Consider the following 19,636-nt stretch of genomic DNA (forward strand, 5'->3'; position numbering starts at 1 on the left):
ACTCTATTTTATAAAAATCGGTGACTGCTATGAAAAAACTAAAAATGCAAAAACTCTTGCATTTTGCTTGGTTACTTATGGTCATGGTTAGGGCAGGGTGGGGGTTAAGGTTGTCATAGTTAGTGTTAGCATTTTTCCCATGGAAGTGAATGAACATGCCTCATAAGGATAGATATACCTGACGTGTGCGTGTGTCTGTGTGTGTCTGTGCGTGTGCTTGTGGGACAAGCAGTATCATAGAAAAAAAATTCAAACACACTGAAAAGAGATCTTTTAAAGAATAGATTTTCTGAAAGTGTTTTTTTTATTTTCACAACAGTATATTACATTTACATTTCACTATTCTTTAATTAGGTTTAATTTCACATATAATGTCACCTTCTCAATATTTTTCCTTTTTCTCAATATCACAGAATGTTTATTTTATTGTGTCATTTCTTGATTGTGTTTCATTTTGAATGTGGCTCACTTAACAGATATAGTCAATTTTTGATTGTCACAATAGGTGACAATGTAGAGAAACTTGTTTGCAATAGTGACAGTGCAATAATGTATCTCAGTCATAAACTGCAGCTACTAGAACTATTTAGCCTTTCTTTGTACCCAAAAACAAATATTTAATTTCTAGCATACAAATTATCATTTAACATAATGTATCAATAGCCATTTGAAAAGTAGGTGCTTCACAGGTAAAGACAGCCTGTTGCAATCTCATCTCACCACCTTTTGCGTTCTTATAACTGCCAAAATATTTTACCTGCTATCTGATGCAAAATGATTCAGCAGGAAAATTATTGGAAACGGTGATCAAAATCATAAGTATTTTCTGCAATGAGCTAAAGGAAAATGCCTTATTTGAAAAGAACTTTAAATTAAAAACTTTTTTTAACTGTTGTGATTTTCAATTTTCAATTGATTGTCCTTTTTAACAACACACAGTAAATAAACCATATGACTGTGTGATTCAGGGTGAAAACAAACCATCAGAAAGTGCATCGTGGTGAATAGGTTAAAAAAAAATCAGACAGTGCAGCCTGACTTCATTGAAATAAATGGAAAGGCACTACGAGATAAGTCCTGACTTCCATGACCAATAAAACACAAACGCTGCATTCATTTGGATTTTTTATGCACATAAACAAATGCTGTTCTGTTCACAAGTTCACTTCTACTATGTTGTTGTTAGTCATGGCAGGCGATGGTTTGCTCTTGAATCCATCGGTCCCGAGTCTTGAGGTGTCCATGAACAGCATCCGAGGCGTGCACAAAGCTAACAGGATCCTTTTGTACTCCTGCCGGAAGTTCTGGTTCAGGAGCCCATAGATGACAGCATTGAGGCAGCTGTTGAAGTAAGCCATGAAGTAACTGGAGACGAAGAGCCACTCTGGGATGTTTGGGCCCACTTTTGCGGGGTTTATCGCGACGGCCAATCCAATAAAGTTCAGCGGTGCCCAGCAAACGGCAAAAAGCAGGAACACGACAAACATAGTCAGGAAGTTGCGCAGGTCGCTCGACGTTATCTTTTGCTTGTAGTCCGGCCTTACCCGATGTTTCACCTGGATGACTAGCACCCAGATCCTTAGGTAGCAGAAGGAAACCACCAGGAGAGGTATCAGGAAATGAACAACCACCACCAAGATGGTGTAGTAAGAGCTGACCGTCTGGGCGAAGGTGCAGGAATACACCCGGGGATCGTACTGCAGGGACCCCACGAAAAAATTGGGGATTGTGGCGATGGCAGTGAGGAGCCACGTCAGACACAGGTACCAGAAAGTATTCTTGAGGCTGTAGAGCCGGTGGTACTGCAGGCTGTGGCAGATATAGCAGTAGCGGTTGATGGCGATGGCAGTGATGTTGAAGATGGAGCCGATCACGCTCAGACCCATGATGAAGCCACTGACCTGACAGTGCATGTACCCCATAGTCCAGTCATCATGGAAGATGGCCAAGAGAACCAAGGGATATGGGTACACTGCGACTGCCAGGTCTGCTACGGACAAGCTGACCACAAAGATGTTTCCTGCAGGAAAAGAAAGGCAAACATTAGCTCACTATTGTGGATCTTCAAATGTGTGTCTTGTAGGAAAGCAGGAAGAGGTACGTGAAAACCAAAGGATTCCTATGGACCTGTATTCATACAAAAGGCAAATAAGAGTATCTTCTCAGAGTTATTTCTATAGAGTTAAGACCGTCAAATGAATTGCAATGGCTGTCAGTTCTCGAAGAGGTTGAAAAATAGCATGATGATCAATAACTGAATGGCTGTGGTGAAGCTGAAGCTGACCTTGCAGTGTGAAGGCTCAGCAGGTTAGACCTCTGTGCTCAAGGTTGCCAGCTTTGGTCAGCTGGCTGGTGTGAGATTTTCAATTCAAGACATGTCTGCTCGTGCATTTACATGTGTATAACCGTTTTATTACCTTGTAAATAGTCTGTAGGGTTTGCAGACCCTATGGTTTTGATGTAGCTAATTTCAGGTTTATAATGGAATGATATAGATTTGCCGTAAGATTTCTTGGGTCAGCAGGAGAATTTGAAAGTGTGTCACGAGACAGCTGGCCAACCTGTGTGCTTGTGATTGGGATCTCACTGTGCCCGTAACCCTTCCAAAATGCTTCTGGAGCACCAGATCAATGACTTACTCTGCTCTCTGAGCCCAGGCTTTGTTCTCACCTGGATGTATGTGTATGTCTCAAAGGACAACAAGACGGGATGTGTGAAAAGTAAAGAACTCCAATGTGATATGTCATATAAAAGAATGCAGATAAACCGTATTTAATAGAACAGTGCCGATTCCCACAGCAGGACTAGAGATTATTCCATGCTATCGCTTTCATCATAACCATTAAGCTGACGGAGATGATAAGCACAAGCAGGTTACTTCATGCGGAGCAAATAAAGTACATTTCAGAAAAGACTGATTATCCATTTAGATGCTTAAATCCTGGTAATTATTTGGAAAATAAGGTGCAGTTTGCATAGGTCTTATATACACACCTCAGTGACTTATGTATTATTTTGACTTGCATTTTTAAAAGTATTTTTCAATTAGAAAGAATTTCACAGTACAATCAGTTATGGAAGTCTGCATTTAAAACCCCCTCTGCTGTTTACCTGATTGGTTGTTAGATAAGTTATATTCCACTATAAATCATGGATAAATGGCAATAATATGTATTGAATTCCAGATTATGGTAGATGAAGTAGATCACCCACCAGAGGTTTCTACATCTCCTACTTCAGCCACAACAGTGCCCTCTCTTCTAGCAGTGTTGATGTTTAATAATGTCCATAACACCTTCTCCAGTAGAACTGACAGCTTATGTAACTTTAAAAAGAAAACAACACATTACACATTGTCTGATTAAAATGCGAAAGGTGTTCACCTGAGAAAACCCATGTCTTTGGCTACTTGAAATGTTGAAATATTGTGGTTCCTGTGCAGTTTGCTGCTTTCCATCTACAAGAAGCAGATGGGCCAAGCAATGTTGGGTCTAATGAGTAACCAGTCAGAAACAGATATTTGTAAATAACAAACCCCTTGACTAGCTGCGCCATCATGTGGGTCTACTGTGTGGTCATGGAGTTTGGTTAAAAGATCACAAAATACTAAATTTGAGGGATTTTAGCCCAGGTGCGGGAAATCCTCAAGGGTCACAGTGCTGCAGGTTTGGTTTACTGTTGCTATAGTAGCTAAGATGATTTGCCCTCTGGATAAGGACTTCAGCAAAGCTATTAAAAGTTGGGGCCCAGTACAATAAAAACCAGTACATCCCATAGCCTTCAAAGACGTGAAAGTTATACTCAGACTGGAAACTCAATATAGCTTCAACCATAATGAAGAACTGTGAAAACAGCATTTATAACGTCCAGCTAGACTGATAGGCAGCTGGCTATAACTTGCTTTGGACTTCAATTACAGCATGATTACGGATTTTTTTTTAACAGAATTGTATGGTATGAATAGGAGTGTCCAAATATACATTTCTGATAAGTACTCAGGTACTTACAAGCTTTGTGGTAAATGGCAACACATAATATCGCAACATAAAATGAAAAATCTAAAATTAAACTGCAGAATTTGAGCTTTTGTGAAAACAACTAATTGTCATTGTTGACACATCACAGTGAAACATGTCCTCTGCATTAAACTAGTAGAGAATTCAAACCAACAACCTTTCCTTAACCAAAGCACACTTCCTTAACCATTAGGCCACCACTACTAACAGCTAATGAAGAGTAGCTCAATATGCATCAATATGCCCATCCATCCAAGAGTGCTTGAAGATGCAATGAGGATTATATAAGATGATTATATATGAGGATTATATATGAGGATTACTTGTACTGCACATCTGTTTCTGAATGGAGTGAGTTTAAGTTACAGAGATCACTGCTATATCAATGTTTTCGGATGTACTTCCCATTGAAAGTGTAGCTAGACTATTACAACTAAATTAAATAAAAATTCAATTTGTCATTTTTATTCTTCAGGGGAAAATGGAGAAAGATTCTATTGTATTGATGCTATTTATCAGTAAATATTTATTAAATTTTTACAATACTTCTATGCACAACACAGTAATATATATCTTAGCTAGTGGTTAAAATATCGTAATTCTCCTCCTGATGTGTGCATGGGGGTTACTAAGGGATAATGAAGTCTATAAATTGTGCTTTGTTGTCATGAAACCAGTGTTATATAAGTAGATAATCAGGGTTATGTAAGGTAAGCGATGTTCCCTTTCATTTAAGACTTAAGGCTTGTGCCCTTAACCCCTTGTGGCGAATGTTTCAACAAAGTTACCTACCTGTATCAGCACAAGTAGAAAAAACACCTCGCTTATAGACCTGCATAGTGTTAAGGAACGTTTTTGACACAATGATTCACTGAGATTCATACCTGTTGAGTTCTCTTAAAGAAAGTTTCAAGGATAGCTCAAAGGAGAAAAGCATAAATTCAAGGATCCAGGCCCCAGTTCCCAGTACATGCTGCTGAATCTGAAATCTCATTCTGACAAAATAAAGGACCTCGTTGTACAATTTCTGTGTCTGAAAGTAATTCCCATAAACCTTATTCCAATGTCTTACACTGTCTATTATTTTTTTCGTTTTGCTGTACAGTAGACTGGGACAATAAGTTTCTGTCATGCCCGGCTCGTCCGCTCCTCGTGTGTGCCACGCCCCCTGATTACCCACGTGTACTACCCTGATCGTCTCCAGCTTTGTCCGCTTACTTTGATTTGTCTCTGTGTATTTAAGTCCTGGTCTGACCTGTTCCCCTTGTCCGTCATTGATGTCAGTCGGTGTGCTATGTTTCCCAGTCCTGGTTCTGTGATTAAGTCCCTGGTTTTGCCCCGACTTTGCCTGTCTGCCTGCTATTTGCTCGCCGCACCCGCACGATCGCCGCTTTGCCCGACCGCGATCGTGACAGTTTCAGCCATTTTCAGCATGTCCGATGAATTACTGTTACTTTCATGAAAGTAATACAGAAAGATCACAGTGCCTTATGGCCATAGATGGACACTAAAACAGAAGTTGGTATGTACCTACTGAAGTTTTCGGAGCTTTCAAAGCAGACAACACCCCCACTGATCACTTAAAATAAGCATTATATAAAGAGATCAGATACTCAAAAACAACACACAAGACAGAAAGTCTCTGCTAGCATAGAGACTGAGATGGCTTGCATGCTAACAATTATTTTTGCAGATGCACAGAAATATCAGTAACAAACAAAAAGTAAACAAAAACTGGCAGAGGCATAATGGCTCATTTTTTCCATATTTAGCCAACAAAACAACATCCAACACTGTCATCATCTCCAAAGCTCTGATGCTGCGAAACACATAATGACTGAGCCATAGATCCAGGCATCACCATGAAGTATTACTCATCCTGTTCCCCACAGTCTCACGGGTGAAGCAGCCGGATCAGTCATGACATGTTGAGATCATTGTCATTTCTTGAGAAAATGTCTTATAGATGCCTCTTGGTGGCCTCTATCCTTAACACGCGTGTGGCAATGTTGTCAAGCCTAAAGTCGTCCATACAGTTTGCATGTTTAGTATTTGCCAAGCGACTGCATTAGAGAATCATACTGAATATTAGAGTTACAAAGTACAGCTTGATGGTCCTTCCAAATTCCTTTTTTTTAAATCTCCAATCAATATCGGTCCTCTGTTGCTTTATTTATTTATTTATTTTTGAACATGCATTTTTACGAACCCCTCATTTAATCTGGTAATTGTAATCACATTCTTATTTAGGATACTATTCATTTGGTAGCTCGAGGTTAAGATATGTGAATGCAGCAAGTTAAGCATGTTCCTATTTGATTTGATAACTTAAATATTAAATATTTCTTAATATTTTAATATTGTTTTTATATATATATATTTCCATCCATTCATTTTCCAAACCACTTATCCTACTGGGTCGCAGGGGGGTCTGGAGCCTATCCTGGAGGCAATGGGCATGAGGCAGGGAACAACCCAGGATGGGGGGCCAGCTCATCACAGGGCACACTCACACACCACTCACGCACACCTATGGGCAATTTAGCAACTCCAGTTAGCCTCAGCATGTCTTTGGACGGTGTCAGGAAACCAGAGTACCTGGAGAAAACCCCATGACGACATGGGGAGAACATGTAAACTCCACACACATGTAACCCAGGCGGAGACTCGAACCCGGGTCCCAGAGGTGTGAGGCAACAGTGCTAACCACTGCACCACCATGCCATCCCCATATATAAACTTTTTTTTCATAAAAATTTATTAAAATCTGAACACTCAATGGTGACCTTGTTCACAACAATAAATAATGATCAACCAGCATCAAACTACACACACAGACACACACACACAGGTTTGTAATTATATTTTTGTGGGGACTCTCTATTCATTTTAATGGGGAAAACTCTAATCCCAACATGACGACCTGAAACCCTACCCACCCCTAACCTTAACCATAATTAACCAGACAAATTACGAGACTTTTGGCATTTTTACTCTTTTGATTGCATTCTGTTGTGGGGACCTGCCAAATGTAATCCATCCCACGCATACACACACACACTGCACATGTGCATGGCTACACACAACCTCCTACCCCGCCACAGACCGACCGCTTTTAATGCCTCCTTTCACATACAGGATTCCGGGCAGAATCCCCAAGGAACTCAGCTGATTAAATATGCCGTTGGAGAAGGCCCCCAAATTCTGAAAAAGATTTAGACCCCCTGTTGCTGGTTTCATCAACGGCGGCACCTCTTTGTTCCTGGAACCAGTAATGGCTTTTTTTCCCCTCCTCAAAATATGTCAAGTAAAGGACACCCTCTACTGGTTGACCTCCATCCATTCAGCTGAGAGTAATGCAGTAATATAGTATTACATGTAATACAGGGGCTGTTAACACTGCTGCCTCACAGCAAAAAGGTCCGGTCCTTTCTGTGTGGAGTTCGATGTTCACGTGGGTTTCCTTCCATGGTCCGAAAGCATGCAGGATGTGTTGCTTGGTGTGTCTAATTTGGCCCAGTAGCTGTGTGTGTGCTCTGTGTTTGCCCAGAGTTGGTTCCCACCAACACCCATTGTTGTAGGGGTAGGCTCCAGTCCCCCCCCACAACCTCAGCTGGTATTTAACAGTTTCAGAAAATGAATGAATGTAATACAGTGGATTATATTGCCTATATTCTGCGTTAAGTATGTGACCCTCCCTTTACATGCTGAGGACACCATGGCAGATGTACTGTAGGACGATGTTTAATACATACTTTTAAGCGTGTAGTACTTTTACTTACTAAACCAGTGATGCTGTTTGTTGGAAAATAGCTATTGAGTGCTGTCTTTGCCAGCGGTGCATATTGCCATATATATCTTCAAAAGTACTGGTTCTGCTCTAGATCTGCAGGTTGGCATTGAGCCCAAGTCTGTATGTTCTGTGTGTGTGGGTGACTGAGGTTTTCAGCAGTGTCACATACAGTTTCTTTAACATCCCCTCAGACATCGCCTTTGCTGTTATATCGATCATTGAAATTTCTGCCTCTTAGGAGGAAAGTGAATTTTATTTCTGCTGACATTTTTGCTGCCTTGGCCACACGCTAGTCAGTGTCTCTCTTTCGCTAATTGAGTCCAACTGTTTCCGTCAAAAATATGAGGTGCAAGAATTACAAGATCTTCACCATAGTAGCAAAATGCCGTTCGGCACCTAAAAGCTTTGTAGCAAGCCAGGAAAGCAGTAGTTTAACTATTTATGTAACTATCCAACATGACTAGTTCAGTAAAAAATTAGCTAACATTTATAATTCTTTCTAGCCTATAATGTACAATGCAATTTTCAAGCATAAAGAGCTTGAAAGACTGTCACATCTTAGAATAATAAATTAACACGTAAAAATGTTATTTTCAGTATATCCTTTATTATTTCCCATAAACAATTTACTTATTCAGAGCAGCACGTGATAACATGGTCGGTTATCTGTGGGCTAGTGTTCAGTTCCCTTTGTCTAAATCAATCCCCTTGGGCGAACGGGTGCGCTTAATTTCCAGCCCTCAGTGAATGGACAGCAAATGCTATTGTGTAATGACGACGATGCAACCTCCTTTAACATTGTGGTATGCTGGACAGATGTATTGTCTGTGTTTGGGCTCCACTTTAGTGAGGAACAAAAGTTGGCTGCATGCCTTTGTTTATTACTCCACTAAATCTAGATGACTAGTATCCTGTCAAGGGGCTAAGCTAGCCTATTGCCCTGTGCTGCCCTGTGATAGACTCTAAGACTCTCCAAAGGGTCTGAAGATGGATCAATGGATGGATACAGCCAATGCCTTACTGAGATTCACCTCACATTTTTAATATTCAATATTTAATACTAACAAAAGCATGCACTGGTATAGCTCATTGACACACACACCGGAACCTTCCGGAAATGGCTGTCTACCTGCCACAGCCAGGTGTTACGTGGGTGTCCTCTTGATCTGGTCCAGCTGCTTAGGTCTTCAGCAAAGAAGGTAATGTACAGGTAATGTACCTCATTTGTGACTCCCTGAGTAACCTCTCATTTGACACAAACTCAAACCAGCAGTACCCAAGGGGTTCTCCAAAAAGACACAGTACCAGAGGAGTCCAGTCTTCATCTTAGCTCTCTGGACAGTGTCCATGTCTCACAGCCATACAGCAAGACAGGGAGCACCAGGACTCTAAAGACTTGGACCTTCGTCCTCTTGAAAAGATATTGAGAGCATCACACACCCCTTTCCAGCGACCTCATGACCCCCCCGCTCTCCAAATCCATCTACTGACTTCATAGGAAGAGTCACCAGAGGCATGAATGTTTTTGCCGGGGTAAGTGAACCTCTTGTTGTAGTCGACATTCCCTCCGCAGACAGACACCTAAGAGGTTATCAAAGGCCTGAATCTTGGTTTTAAGCTGGGACACTCTCAATCCTAGACACTAAGACTCCTTGCTCAGTCAAACAAGATCCCCGATCGGAGCTTCCATTAAAACCGCAAAGATCACAGCATCATTGAAAAGTCAAGATCGGTGAATCTTTCTTCACCAACAGATGCCCTACAGCCGCTGCATCCCACGACCCTGCCCAGCACCCAGTTCATGCATTGAACAGAGTAGGAGCAAGAACACACCCCCGACGAACCCCAGAATCAACCAGGAAGAACACAGAGGTTCTGCCTTCACTCTACATAGCATTCACAGTTCCAGTGTACAGGCTGGCCATGACATCCGGCAACTTTGGGGGGATCCCAGTCTCAGGATGTCCCATAGGGCAGCTCTACTAATTCAGTACAATGCTTCAAGAAAATCAACAAGGACTGAAAAGAAACTCTGCTGATATTCGAGTTTGCACTCGATGAGACTCCTTAGTGCCAGGATGCAGTCTATGGTCGACTTCTTAGGTGCAAAACCAATCTGCTCCGGTCGCTGGAGGAGAGCAAGTAATCATAGATCCTATTGAGGATGACCCTAGCAAGGACCTTACCTGGGCACTGAGAGCAGTTTTATCCTCCTATAATGGTTGCAATCCAGGCTATCATCCTTCCCTTTCCAGATAAGGAAAGTCCCATTTTCCATTTGGTTGGGATGACACCTGTCTCCCAAAATGGAAGCAAAGATTGCTTGCAATATCAGGAGGACAGTCTTACCACCAGCCTGGAGAAGCGTTTCCATCTTTCCAGTGATCCTGCCAGTGGAGAGGGATGAGCTCTAACCAGCTACACAGCACCATAATACAGAATGAACAGTACTGACTGCTGACAGAAAAAACAATTTGTACTTTGTGTTTATTTATTTATGTATCTGATATGAGTTGATTCTAAAGGAGCCAATTGAAAGTTGCATGTTGAACCTGTTGCTGTAGGCAACTTAATGCGTAATTAAATTTTTGCGAAAATCCCACATGGGCCATGTAGCCCCAGGGGACATGAGAAACCTTTAAGGCTCTGTCACGTCCAAGAAGTGGTGTTCAAACCTGTGCTTGATCGAAGATAGTGGCGGTGTCACAAATGGGTATCTGTCCCTTGGAATGGGTTGAGGAAACAACAGGCTTTTTGTTGTGTGATGGACACAATCCCTAATCACATAATCGCAGTCTTCATCTAGGGTGCACCGCTGATAGGTCAAAGGCATTCTGTTTCTATTCCTGTTCCGAGTCATTTGACTGGATGAATTTATGAATTGTCCTCAAATTGGAACGTGGTTATTTAGGGACAAATTCCTTCACAGCACAGTTCTTTCACACATTCAGTACATTCAGAAGCGAGTACAACCAGCCCAAGACATGATTACAAACCTTTAAATCTATGAAGTTTGATGGAGGTTTATTTGTATTGTAATATCGATGCCTGGTACCTGATTCACGTTCAACAGCAACAGGCCTTGCTGCATCATTCTGTAAAGTGTACGATGTAGGTTTACATGTTATACTTACCGTGTCATGCTGCAATAAACTGAAAAACTGAACTTAATTGTGACCAATCAGGGAACCAAATAGCATATTTATAAACAAATTGAAGAAAAAAATAGTAAAATATAATAGAAAATATAACCATAAAATATAACACAACAAATATAGAATATAACAGAATTGTCCCACTGACAGCCTGCTATTCTTGGACTCTACTAACAGTAAAGTGATTTTTTTTTACTATAAACCATGGTTGATATCTTATAAGATAATAAATGTGTATTTTAAGTTTACGAAAGAATTTTCCAGAATATATAGCTTGAAATATGGAACAAAAACATTGAACTATTATAGCCGATCCCTTACCTATACTTCACAGTTACGCAACATTCCATTTGTCCCTTTTATGTTGAATTACTATGAGATATAGAGCTCTTACTGTGCATTATTGCATAATTCCAGCATCCTGTGTAGTAAATGGATCATGTAGAAGGGTTTTCTTTCATTTCATGAGCTCTGTTTCATTACCACACATGTGAATGATTACAAATTGCATTAAAACTCTTGAGTGACACATGTGCACTTGCAGTCAGCATTTGTGAGTGATCATTTTTGTCCACTTACATCATCCACATGACTTTCGGTATAGGAAGAGGTGCCTTCAGACAAGTTCTCTTCAAAACAAGAGGATTCCCTTAAAAACATTTAACTTATTAATAAATAATAAAAAAAAAAAAAAAAATTCTTATTGAACTTGATTTATTTTTATTAATTAATTTAACAACTCAGCTTTTCTGATTTTGTGTTTTATGCTCAGGGATGCACATAACTAGTACGTAAGTAATCCTTCACCTTTGCTGAATGTGACAGCACAAATGCGTAATTATTTCATGTGCTTTTTGCGCTGATATGACGAGAAATTAACCTGCATTGCAGATCGTTCAGCCCAACTTCACTGCATGCTGGTCATGCTTTTCATCATATTCCCCTTGTTCTTAGTTGGGAGATGGTGTTGATTGAATAGCAGTAAGCTGTACATGCATGTCTGTGATAAATCTCATAATGATCAAAGCTGATTAAATAACGAGATTCTGGGACTCATGGCACAGGCATCGTCCCACTTTATCAAGGGGGCCTTGGGGTCCCCCTATTTTTTCCTGTTTTTTGTGCAGAAAAGTTAATTGCACATTTGAGATGAATTGCAAATTAGTTTTCATATTGATTTTTATTTATTTAGAATAAAATAAGGACAACTGGAGTCATTAGAGGCAGAATCACGCATCTCTTATACCCACTTGGCCTAGTGTAGCCTCTGGTTATGCTCACACAGCTGTCCTTAAAATGAAGAAATCTTTTTTATTTTCCGAAGTTCTGGCAAATATGTAGGTGCATATAGTATGTGATAAATACATTACAGAGATAAGATTCTCAACCCTCATTTATCATAAGGAGCAGCTGTTTCGTCCGACTGCTTACTAAGTGGCACTCAGCTACCTGAATTACAGTGCATTTCGTTTAACGATGTCTATCGTTAAATTTTTATTTTTGCTAGACTGGGACCTGTACTCCATTATACACATTCACAAGTCAGGGCTCTGTCTGGTACATATTTGCTTTGTTTGTTTAACCTCATCCCAGCCAGAAGATATTTTAAAAAATAATTATTAATGGGGCTGTTACCATAATTATTTGTAATTACACAACAGTTAGTTCCGACCAAAAAATGTCACTGAACGGGAGGCGTGTCATGACTGCTGTTATCAAAGTATAACGGACATTTCTCATCAGATGTATCACTCCACTTTACAGGTGTATCTTAAAAACTGTTACTTAAACTTAACCCTTTGAGTTGGCGATCCACCACTGGTCCAGTATCCTTGCTATAATGCGTATTTCTCTTTAACTCAAAAAATTGCTCAAGCTATGTTCTTTTTGATTGGACGTCAATTTAGAGTCGGGTTTGTTGTTTTAGCCCCCCCCCCCCCCCCCCCCAGTGTAGTGACTATTTGTGTCCAACAGGGGGGCCCATGCATAAGCATAGTTTGCATGATGATAGACACCACCTGTGCATCTATTGGCCCTGCATGTGGTGGAATTTTGTCTGCTGCAGACCAGTGGAAATGGGATGGGATTTTGGTGTGAAGCGAAACCTCTAATGAAAGACAAGAGCCTTGCAATGGTGCATTTTTGATGGGTTACTGTCTCCGGCGTGGCCTTTGAGCCTCTTTTTTCTCTGTCTCCGATACACACACTTGCAAGGTCACATACACATACAGAACAGTGCAAAAGTCTTAGGCAGTCCAAAGAAATGTTCGAAGCTGTTTATCAGGGTAGCAAGTGTACTTTGGCTTAGAACAAAAGAACACAATTTAACATTAGAACATGTGCAAATTAAGAGTAACACAATAAAAACTAATAATAATGTCTTCTGTTTTATTAAAAGTTACTGATATCTAGTTGGATGGCTAGATGAACACCGCTTCAGCTCCTAAACTTCTCCTCAGGGGCACCTCAGCCGTTCCATGATTTTGTAAAATTTCACCAAGAGCTCAATTAAATAATTAAATATATTGGTTTAAAAAGTCTGTGACAGATTGACTAGCTGTATGAGGTGTGCTAGTGGCCAAGTCAAAAAATACATGGCTGCACTGGACGGTCACTGCAAATATTAGGATGATTTTAGCAGAGGTTCTGAAATGGCTAAGCTGACACACCTTGACAGGCGTAATATCATAGTTTTACACCAACACGAGGATAATCTAAACATCATTTTCTTTGCCTGCCTAAGACAGTACTGTACAACCAAGAACATCGGCGACCTAGAGGCACAACATACTGCTGGTCAATCACATTATTATTATTATTATGCATCCAACATCCATCTTTCCATCCGTCTTCTAAAAGTTAATCAGGGTCAGGTCAGGGTCAGCAGGAGTCCTTATTTTTTTTTCTAATTATTATTATTATGCTGCCTGGAATAGGCTCCAGACTCCCCCTACAACTCTTTACTACATAAGCAGTTAGATGATCAAAGAATGGATTATTAGCTGCCGTCATGTCAATGCCAGATTCTTGGCAATATATAGATGCAGGCTTCCAGAGTGTTCTGCCTGGCATTTTCAGCTTTTATGATGAATCTATGATGATTGAGTTCCTTCACCTTGTTGCTGGTGATCCTCTTCCTGCTCTTCCAAGCACTATGATATTTTTCAATGTTCTAGGGCTTCTTTAATTTGCCCCAAATCTATATGACGAACATGTTCTGATCTGTTATACTGGCAGAAAGGAGTGAAACAGCAATGGTTCAAAGTATTAATGTTATTAACACAAAAAACGGTGGAAAAAAAGTGAAAGCAACACTACAATCACAGCTGTAATGAAAAGCTTTATCTAGTTCCTCAACTTTTATTAGAAGCTGTTGGTTAAGATTACTTAGGAAATATATGGCACAGCTGTCCAAGAAACGGTGCCCCATGTGTTGAGCCCAGGTTCTGCTGATTCAGTGAGCAGTGTTTAATGCATTAGCCTTTATTGTAATCTACAATGTTTGACATTCATTACCCAACACACCCAATATGGCACCTGATTGCCCACGATCCCTGTCATGTTAATAATAATGCCATCAACAGGCATTCTCCTGCAGTCCTGAGCTACATCCGATACAATGCTTCCAAAACAAAGCAGATGACATCTGCTAATTTACTGGAGAATAAGCAAGCTTGCATGAATAATCGCCTGCATCAGAAAGGAAGTTCAAGCTTCAAATTCCACTCAGCAGCTGAGTCTCACATTCTCTCACTTCTCTAAATATTTCAAAATGGTAATATCAATACTTAACCTATGCAATGTTTTTCATCCAACAAATTCTTTGTCTGTTTATTATTTGATAATAATAATTATTTTTACTCCTTATCTATCTATCTATCTATCTATCTATCTATCTATCTATCTATCTATCTATCTATCTATCTATCTATCTATCTGTCTGTCTGTCTGTCTGTCTGTCTGTCTGTCTGTCTGTCTGTCTGTCTATCTGTCTGTCTGTCTAAACCTCAAGTAACAATTATACTAGGTTTTGTGACATCCTTGTAAATTCAGTGAGCAAATGTCATATGTGCAACACAGGACAGGAAAACAACACAATATGACGAAATCATTTATAAAAGCATGAATGACCCTGTTGCAAACTAGTAGCTATGTAATCTAAATGGAGCAGACCGTTCTTGGCAACCACACCCTGTGCAGATACACCCTGTGCAGATACACCCTGTGCAGATACATGCCCTTGCTTTGAAAGACCATTTTCTGGATGCTACAGAGTCTGCATGCTGGATCTTCTCCCGCACTCATCATGTTCAACGAATCAACATTAAAGCACCCATGCTGAGAAAGCAGTTGTTTATCCAGAATTGGTGACGAGCAGAGGAACACCTGTTTGCCAACCAAGACTATAGATGCAAGTCTGCTTTCACTGTTTCAGCTTGTAATAAATAAACATCTTTCAACTGACTTGAAATATTAATGGAAAAACTAGATTGGAAGTCATTGTACTCTTATGACATTTTTATACTTATACAAAACAATACTCAGTGTTTTGTAATCCAGTCCCCCCCCCCTCAAAAAATATGACAAGGTTAATTGGAGATTCCTAATTTCCTACAGGTGTGCAAGGATAGTGCGTGAATGTGCCCTGCAATGGGTTGGCACCCCATCCTGGGTTATTTCCTGATGACAATCGTCTATGAAAACCATAAAAGATTTTTCTGTGTTCTGAGCTTTGCAGGTGCTTATTGAACTATGCGCATTTGACTACCATGAGGTCCAGCATACCCTTATTTCAAGGGGTACAATTTTGTATGAGCGTTTCATTTACAGTATCTGATGGATTTCAACCAACACAAGAAATAAATTTAACCTAGAAACTGATATTTAATTACCCCCGAATACTAAAGCAGAGCTGCTATTGGGACGTCTAGAGCAGAACCAGCAGCATTCAGGCTCCATGGCTTTGTTGTTAATTGCACTTCCTGCTGTTGCTGCCCCGGAGCAATGAAAAGAATCAGTCATAATGGCTAAATTAAAAAAAAAAACTAATAAATGCATTTATAGAAAAATGCAAAAGCAGTAATTACATTTAATTGTACAGGCCAAAATTTTCTAGAATAAGTACACTGACAAAGAGTTTAATGAATTTAATTTACACATCCTCCGTTGATATAAATTCTCTGTGTTCCTTGCTTCACTGGACACATAAATAAAACAGGCTGGTCCTGATGTGGCTGGTAATTTGCGCACAGCAACCCCCATCCCAGCCCGCAGTGACAGCCTCTTCAGACTGTTGTCATGCACAGTGGCTGCTCATGACTCATGTTGATATCTGCAGCGACTTCATTCATTGCCGCTCCTTGGCAATAACCGCTGCACTCCTTCACTTCCTTTACCTACATACTTCTTGCAAATGGTTTTTTTAGTCACAAATAAGATTTAGAAAAAAAAAGTCGATAATTAAAGGGATTTATGGAAAGACCAAAATATGTATTAAGGCTGATTTACAGGCATTCTCAGCAGAGATGGCCGATCTCAACAGTGCTGTGTGGAAACTGCTGTTTTTTGGCTTCTAGGTGAATCGACCGGACCTGCCTATTGGGGCAAAACTGCTGAAACCTCCATTAGGACATCGTGTACTGGGAAAAAGGGGAAGTGGAATGGAGGCGCGATGCCGTAAGCAACGTACCTGGGACCACTAATGATAGCTGGGCCTTTTAGGGTTTAAATTAGACCTTAAGTTTGCCTCCGTTGCATAAAGCTGGTCTGAAAACTTGCCTCATGAATTTTCATAAGAGACTTCAATGAAAGATGAAAGTTCATCTCTGACACTTCAGCATCCAAATACCTTGACATTCCGCCCCGTGTGTCGATTTCAATCTACTCTTCCGGTTCACGGTTTTAAACATCAAGTTAAGGTGTCACGCATCTTCTTTTAAGTAATACACCAGCGTGATTGCGAAGACAAAGACAGAGAGGTTGCTATTTCATGATTTAAGTCAGACAGTCCCAGACGTTCCAGAGCACAAGCTGCTTTGAAAAGGATGAATGAAATTTCCATGCTGATAAAATAGCTACAGAGTCAGTTGGCAGGGGTTACATAAGTGGCTATAGTTAATCTGTGGGTGGATGCCTACACATTTATATAGAACAGCCACATATATACATATATATCCATCCATCTTCCATAACTGCTTATCCAGTAAAGAGTGCAATGAGAGTGAAGCCTATCCCAGAATGCACAGGGCACAGTGCACCCTGGACAATATGGCAGTCCATATTCATACATTAATACACATTCTTCCTTCCCAGAATATACTTACATTAACTGCACCTTCATTAGGCCTTTATAATGCATTCATAGAAGATTCAGTGCACCTTTATAATACATTCATAGAACATTCATAAGCATCCATCCATCCATCAGTCCATCCATTATCTGTATCCGCTTGTCCTATTCAGGGTAGCAGGGGGTCTGGAGCCTATCCCACAGGCTATGGGCACAAGGCAGGGAACAACCCAGGATGGGGTGCCAACCTATCGCGGGGAACACTCACACATGCACACCTACGGGCAAAAACTCCAATTAACCTAATGTATGTTTTGGACTGTGGGGGGAACCCAGAGGAAACCCCAATATGACACAAAGAGAACATTCAAACTCCACACACACGGAGCCATGGCAGAGAACCCAACCACTGTGCCATCAGCTACCCATTCACATGCAGCATGCAAGCATAAAAACCTAACATGCCTTAACAGCTTTAATATACATTAATAACAAACATTATATGATAATAACAAACATTATAATCATATTAAATCTGTTAGGATGCTTACATGCTACTTATGAATGTTCTATGAATGTATTATAAAGGCATTATGAAGGTGCACTGAATTTTCTAAGAATGCATAATCAATGTAGTAGGAAGGTGCCCTTAATGTGTTACTGTGTGGTATGGGTGACCAGCATATCAAACACCCTGTACCATATAGCATTAATATAGCATTACGCCTGCCATTCTAAGGGGTTATATTGGAGAATCGGAGGCATTAGGTGTAGAATGCTGACGTTCACCTGCAGGTGGCACAGAGGCAGCACATGCAGTAACGAATGTTTCACACATGCCTAACTTGGGTAAGGGCTTATATAGCCATCAGGATTTACGAACGTGCTGTTATCTTCCCCCTTTTTCATCCTTGGCAGGAGAACAAGAAGACGGTATTCTGACGCGAGTGCCAGCCTTCACTAACTGTGACATCAATTTCCCCCAGCAGAAGTCTATACGCAGCTATTAAAGTGGCTAAATGATTCCCAAGGAAAACGAGAGCCTGGGTGTTATCTGGCAGAAACATTTTAAACATTTTTAAAAGCATCCATATGAAACAGTTTGTCCAAAGTGATTATGCTTCAGTCATGAATTTTGGAAGCATTTGTGCTGTCTCACAGGGCAGGGGGCAAGCCATTCTGTACATTATGCAGCAGTAGGTGAGTGTTAGTCTTCCTAATTGGTGGGGGGGAGGGGGCATTATGCTCAGCTGTGGTTTCTTTGAAACCTCTAACCCAGGAGAACCCATTTGCAGGGACTGCATTAACAATTAAACACACCAAGCTCATAATTAAATATTTCCATTAAGTATAATTGCAAATTGCAAAATATATTTCCATTCTAAGTAGGTTTTTCCTTTTTTACTTATGACATGATTTGACCCAAATCATATACGTTGTAATACTCATAATAATGATCATAGTCATAAATATATTTATTATATAGGAAAACCTCCCCTTTCCTCTAATAATGCTATATATATATATATATATATATATATATATACATACACACACACACACACACACACACACACACTGCATAAACACTGTAATATGCTTCCCCTGAATAAGCTCCTAACTGCAAACTGATAGTTTAACAGAAATTACACTGTAGTGGTGGTGTGGGTGGCACCTCTGTTCTTTTACTATTTCTGTGTGAGAGAGGGGTAATTACACCGTTGATGGGAATGGGTTTTCCAAGCCATTTAAAGAAATGGTTCATTTGTGTGCTGAACAACTTCTATTAAATGCACAGAGCTTCGTGTTTTATTTGCATTTATTGAACACATAATCCAATCGCCTCCCACTGTGCAGAAATCCTGTGGTTAGGTGAATAGGGTTTGGTGGTGAATATAAGTGGGTCCACAACCTCATCCACTGCACTTCCTGAAATAGACTCTAGGGGCAACGTGACCCTGTACTGGGTAAGTGCCTATGGAAGACGGATGGTTAAATGCTGGGTGCACATGCAATAACTTCAATTATAAAAAACAAATATAAAAACATTGCCATACTGATCTATTGTGGTAAACCACATTAAATTGGAAAGCAAAACTCTGGCTACTCTTGTAGGTATATGAGGTAGATTGGAAAGTAGATCCTCCCGCTGCCTTCATTAAGATCCTTCTGTGAAGGGCCTCCTTTTTACACGCCTGGTCCATCCCACCCTTACGGCACCGAAGACGCTTGTACTTCTGGAAGGAATCCTTACACATAACTTTGTAAGTGCACACACATTGGAATTGTGCTACCAAGCGCCTTCGCCAGTCTCCTCTAACAATACGGTCCTCCACTTGACAGAGCGGCAGTAGAGGAGCTAAGATTCCCATCCGCTTTGCAT

General features: G+C 40.4%; 1 protein-coding gene across 1 annotated transcript in view; it reads right to left on the minus strand.

Annotated features, from left to right (window-relative positions):
- Positions 1-1,154: 1,154 nt before the first annotated feature.
- mtnr1c (melatonin receptor 1C) overlaps positions 1,155-19,636 on the minus strand; it is a 33,993-nt gene continuing 15,511 nt past the window's right edge. Inside the window, exon 2 of the mRNA XM_049029344.1 lies at positions 1,155-2,020. Within this exon, the coding sequence (XP_048885301.1) occupies positions 1,155-2,020 (866 nt within the window). The remainder of the gene's footprint in view (positions 2,021-19,636) is intronic.

Source organism: Brienomyrus brachyistius, chromosome 10 (assembly GCF_023856365.1).
Source record: "Brienomyrus brachyistius isolate T26 chromosome 10, BBRACH_0.4, whole genome shotgun sequence".
NCBI lineage: Eukaryota > Metazoa > Chordata > Actinopteri > Osteoglossiformes > Mormyridae > Brienomyrus > Brienomyrus brachyistius.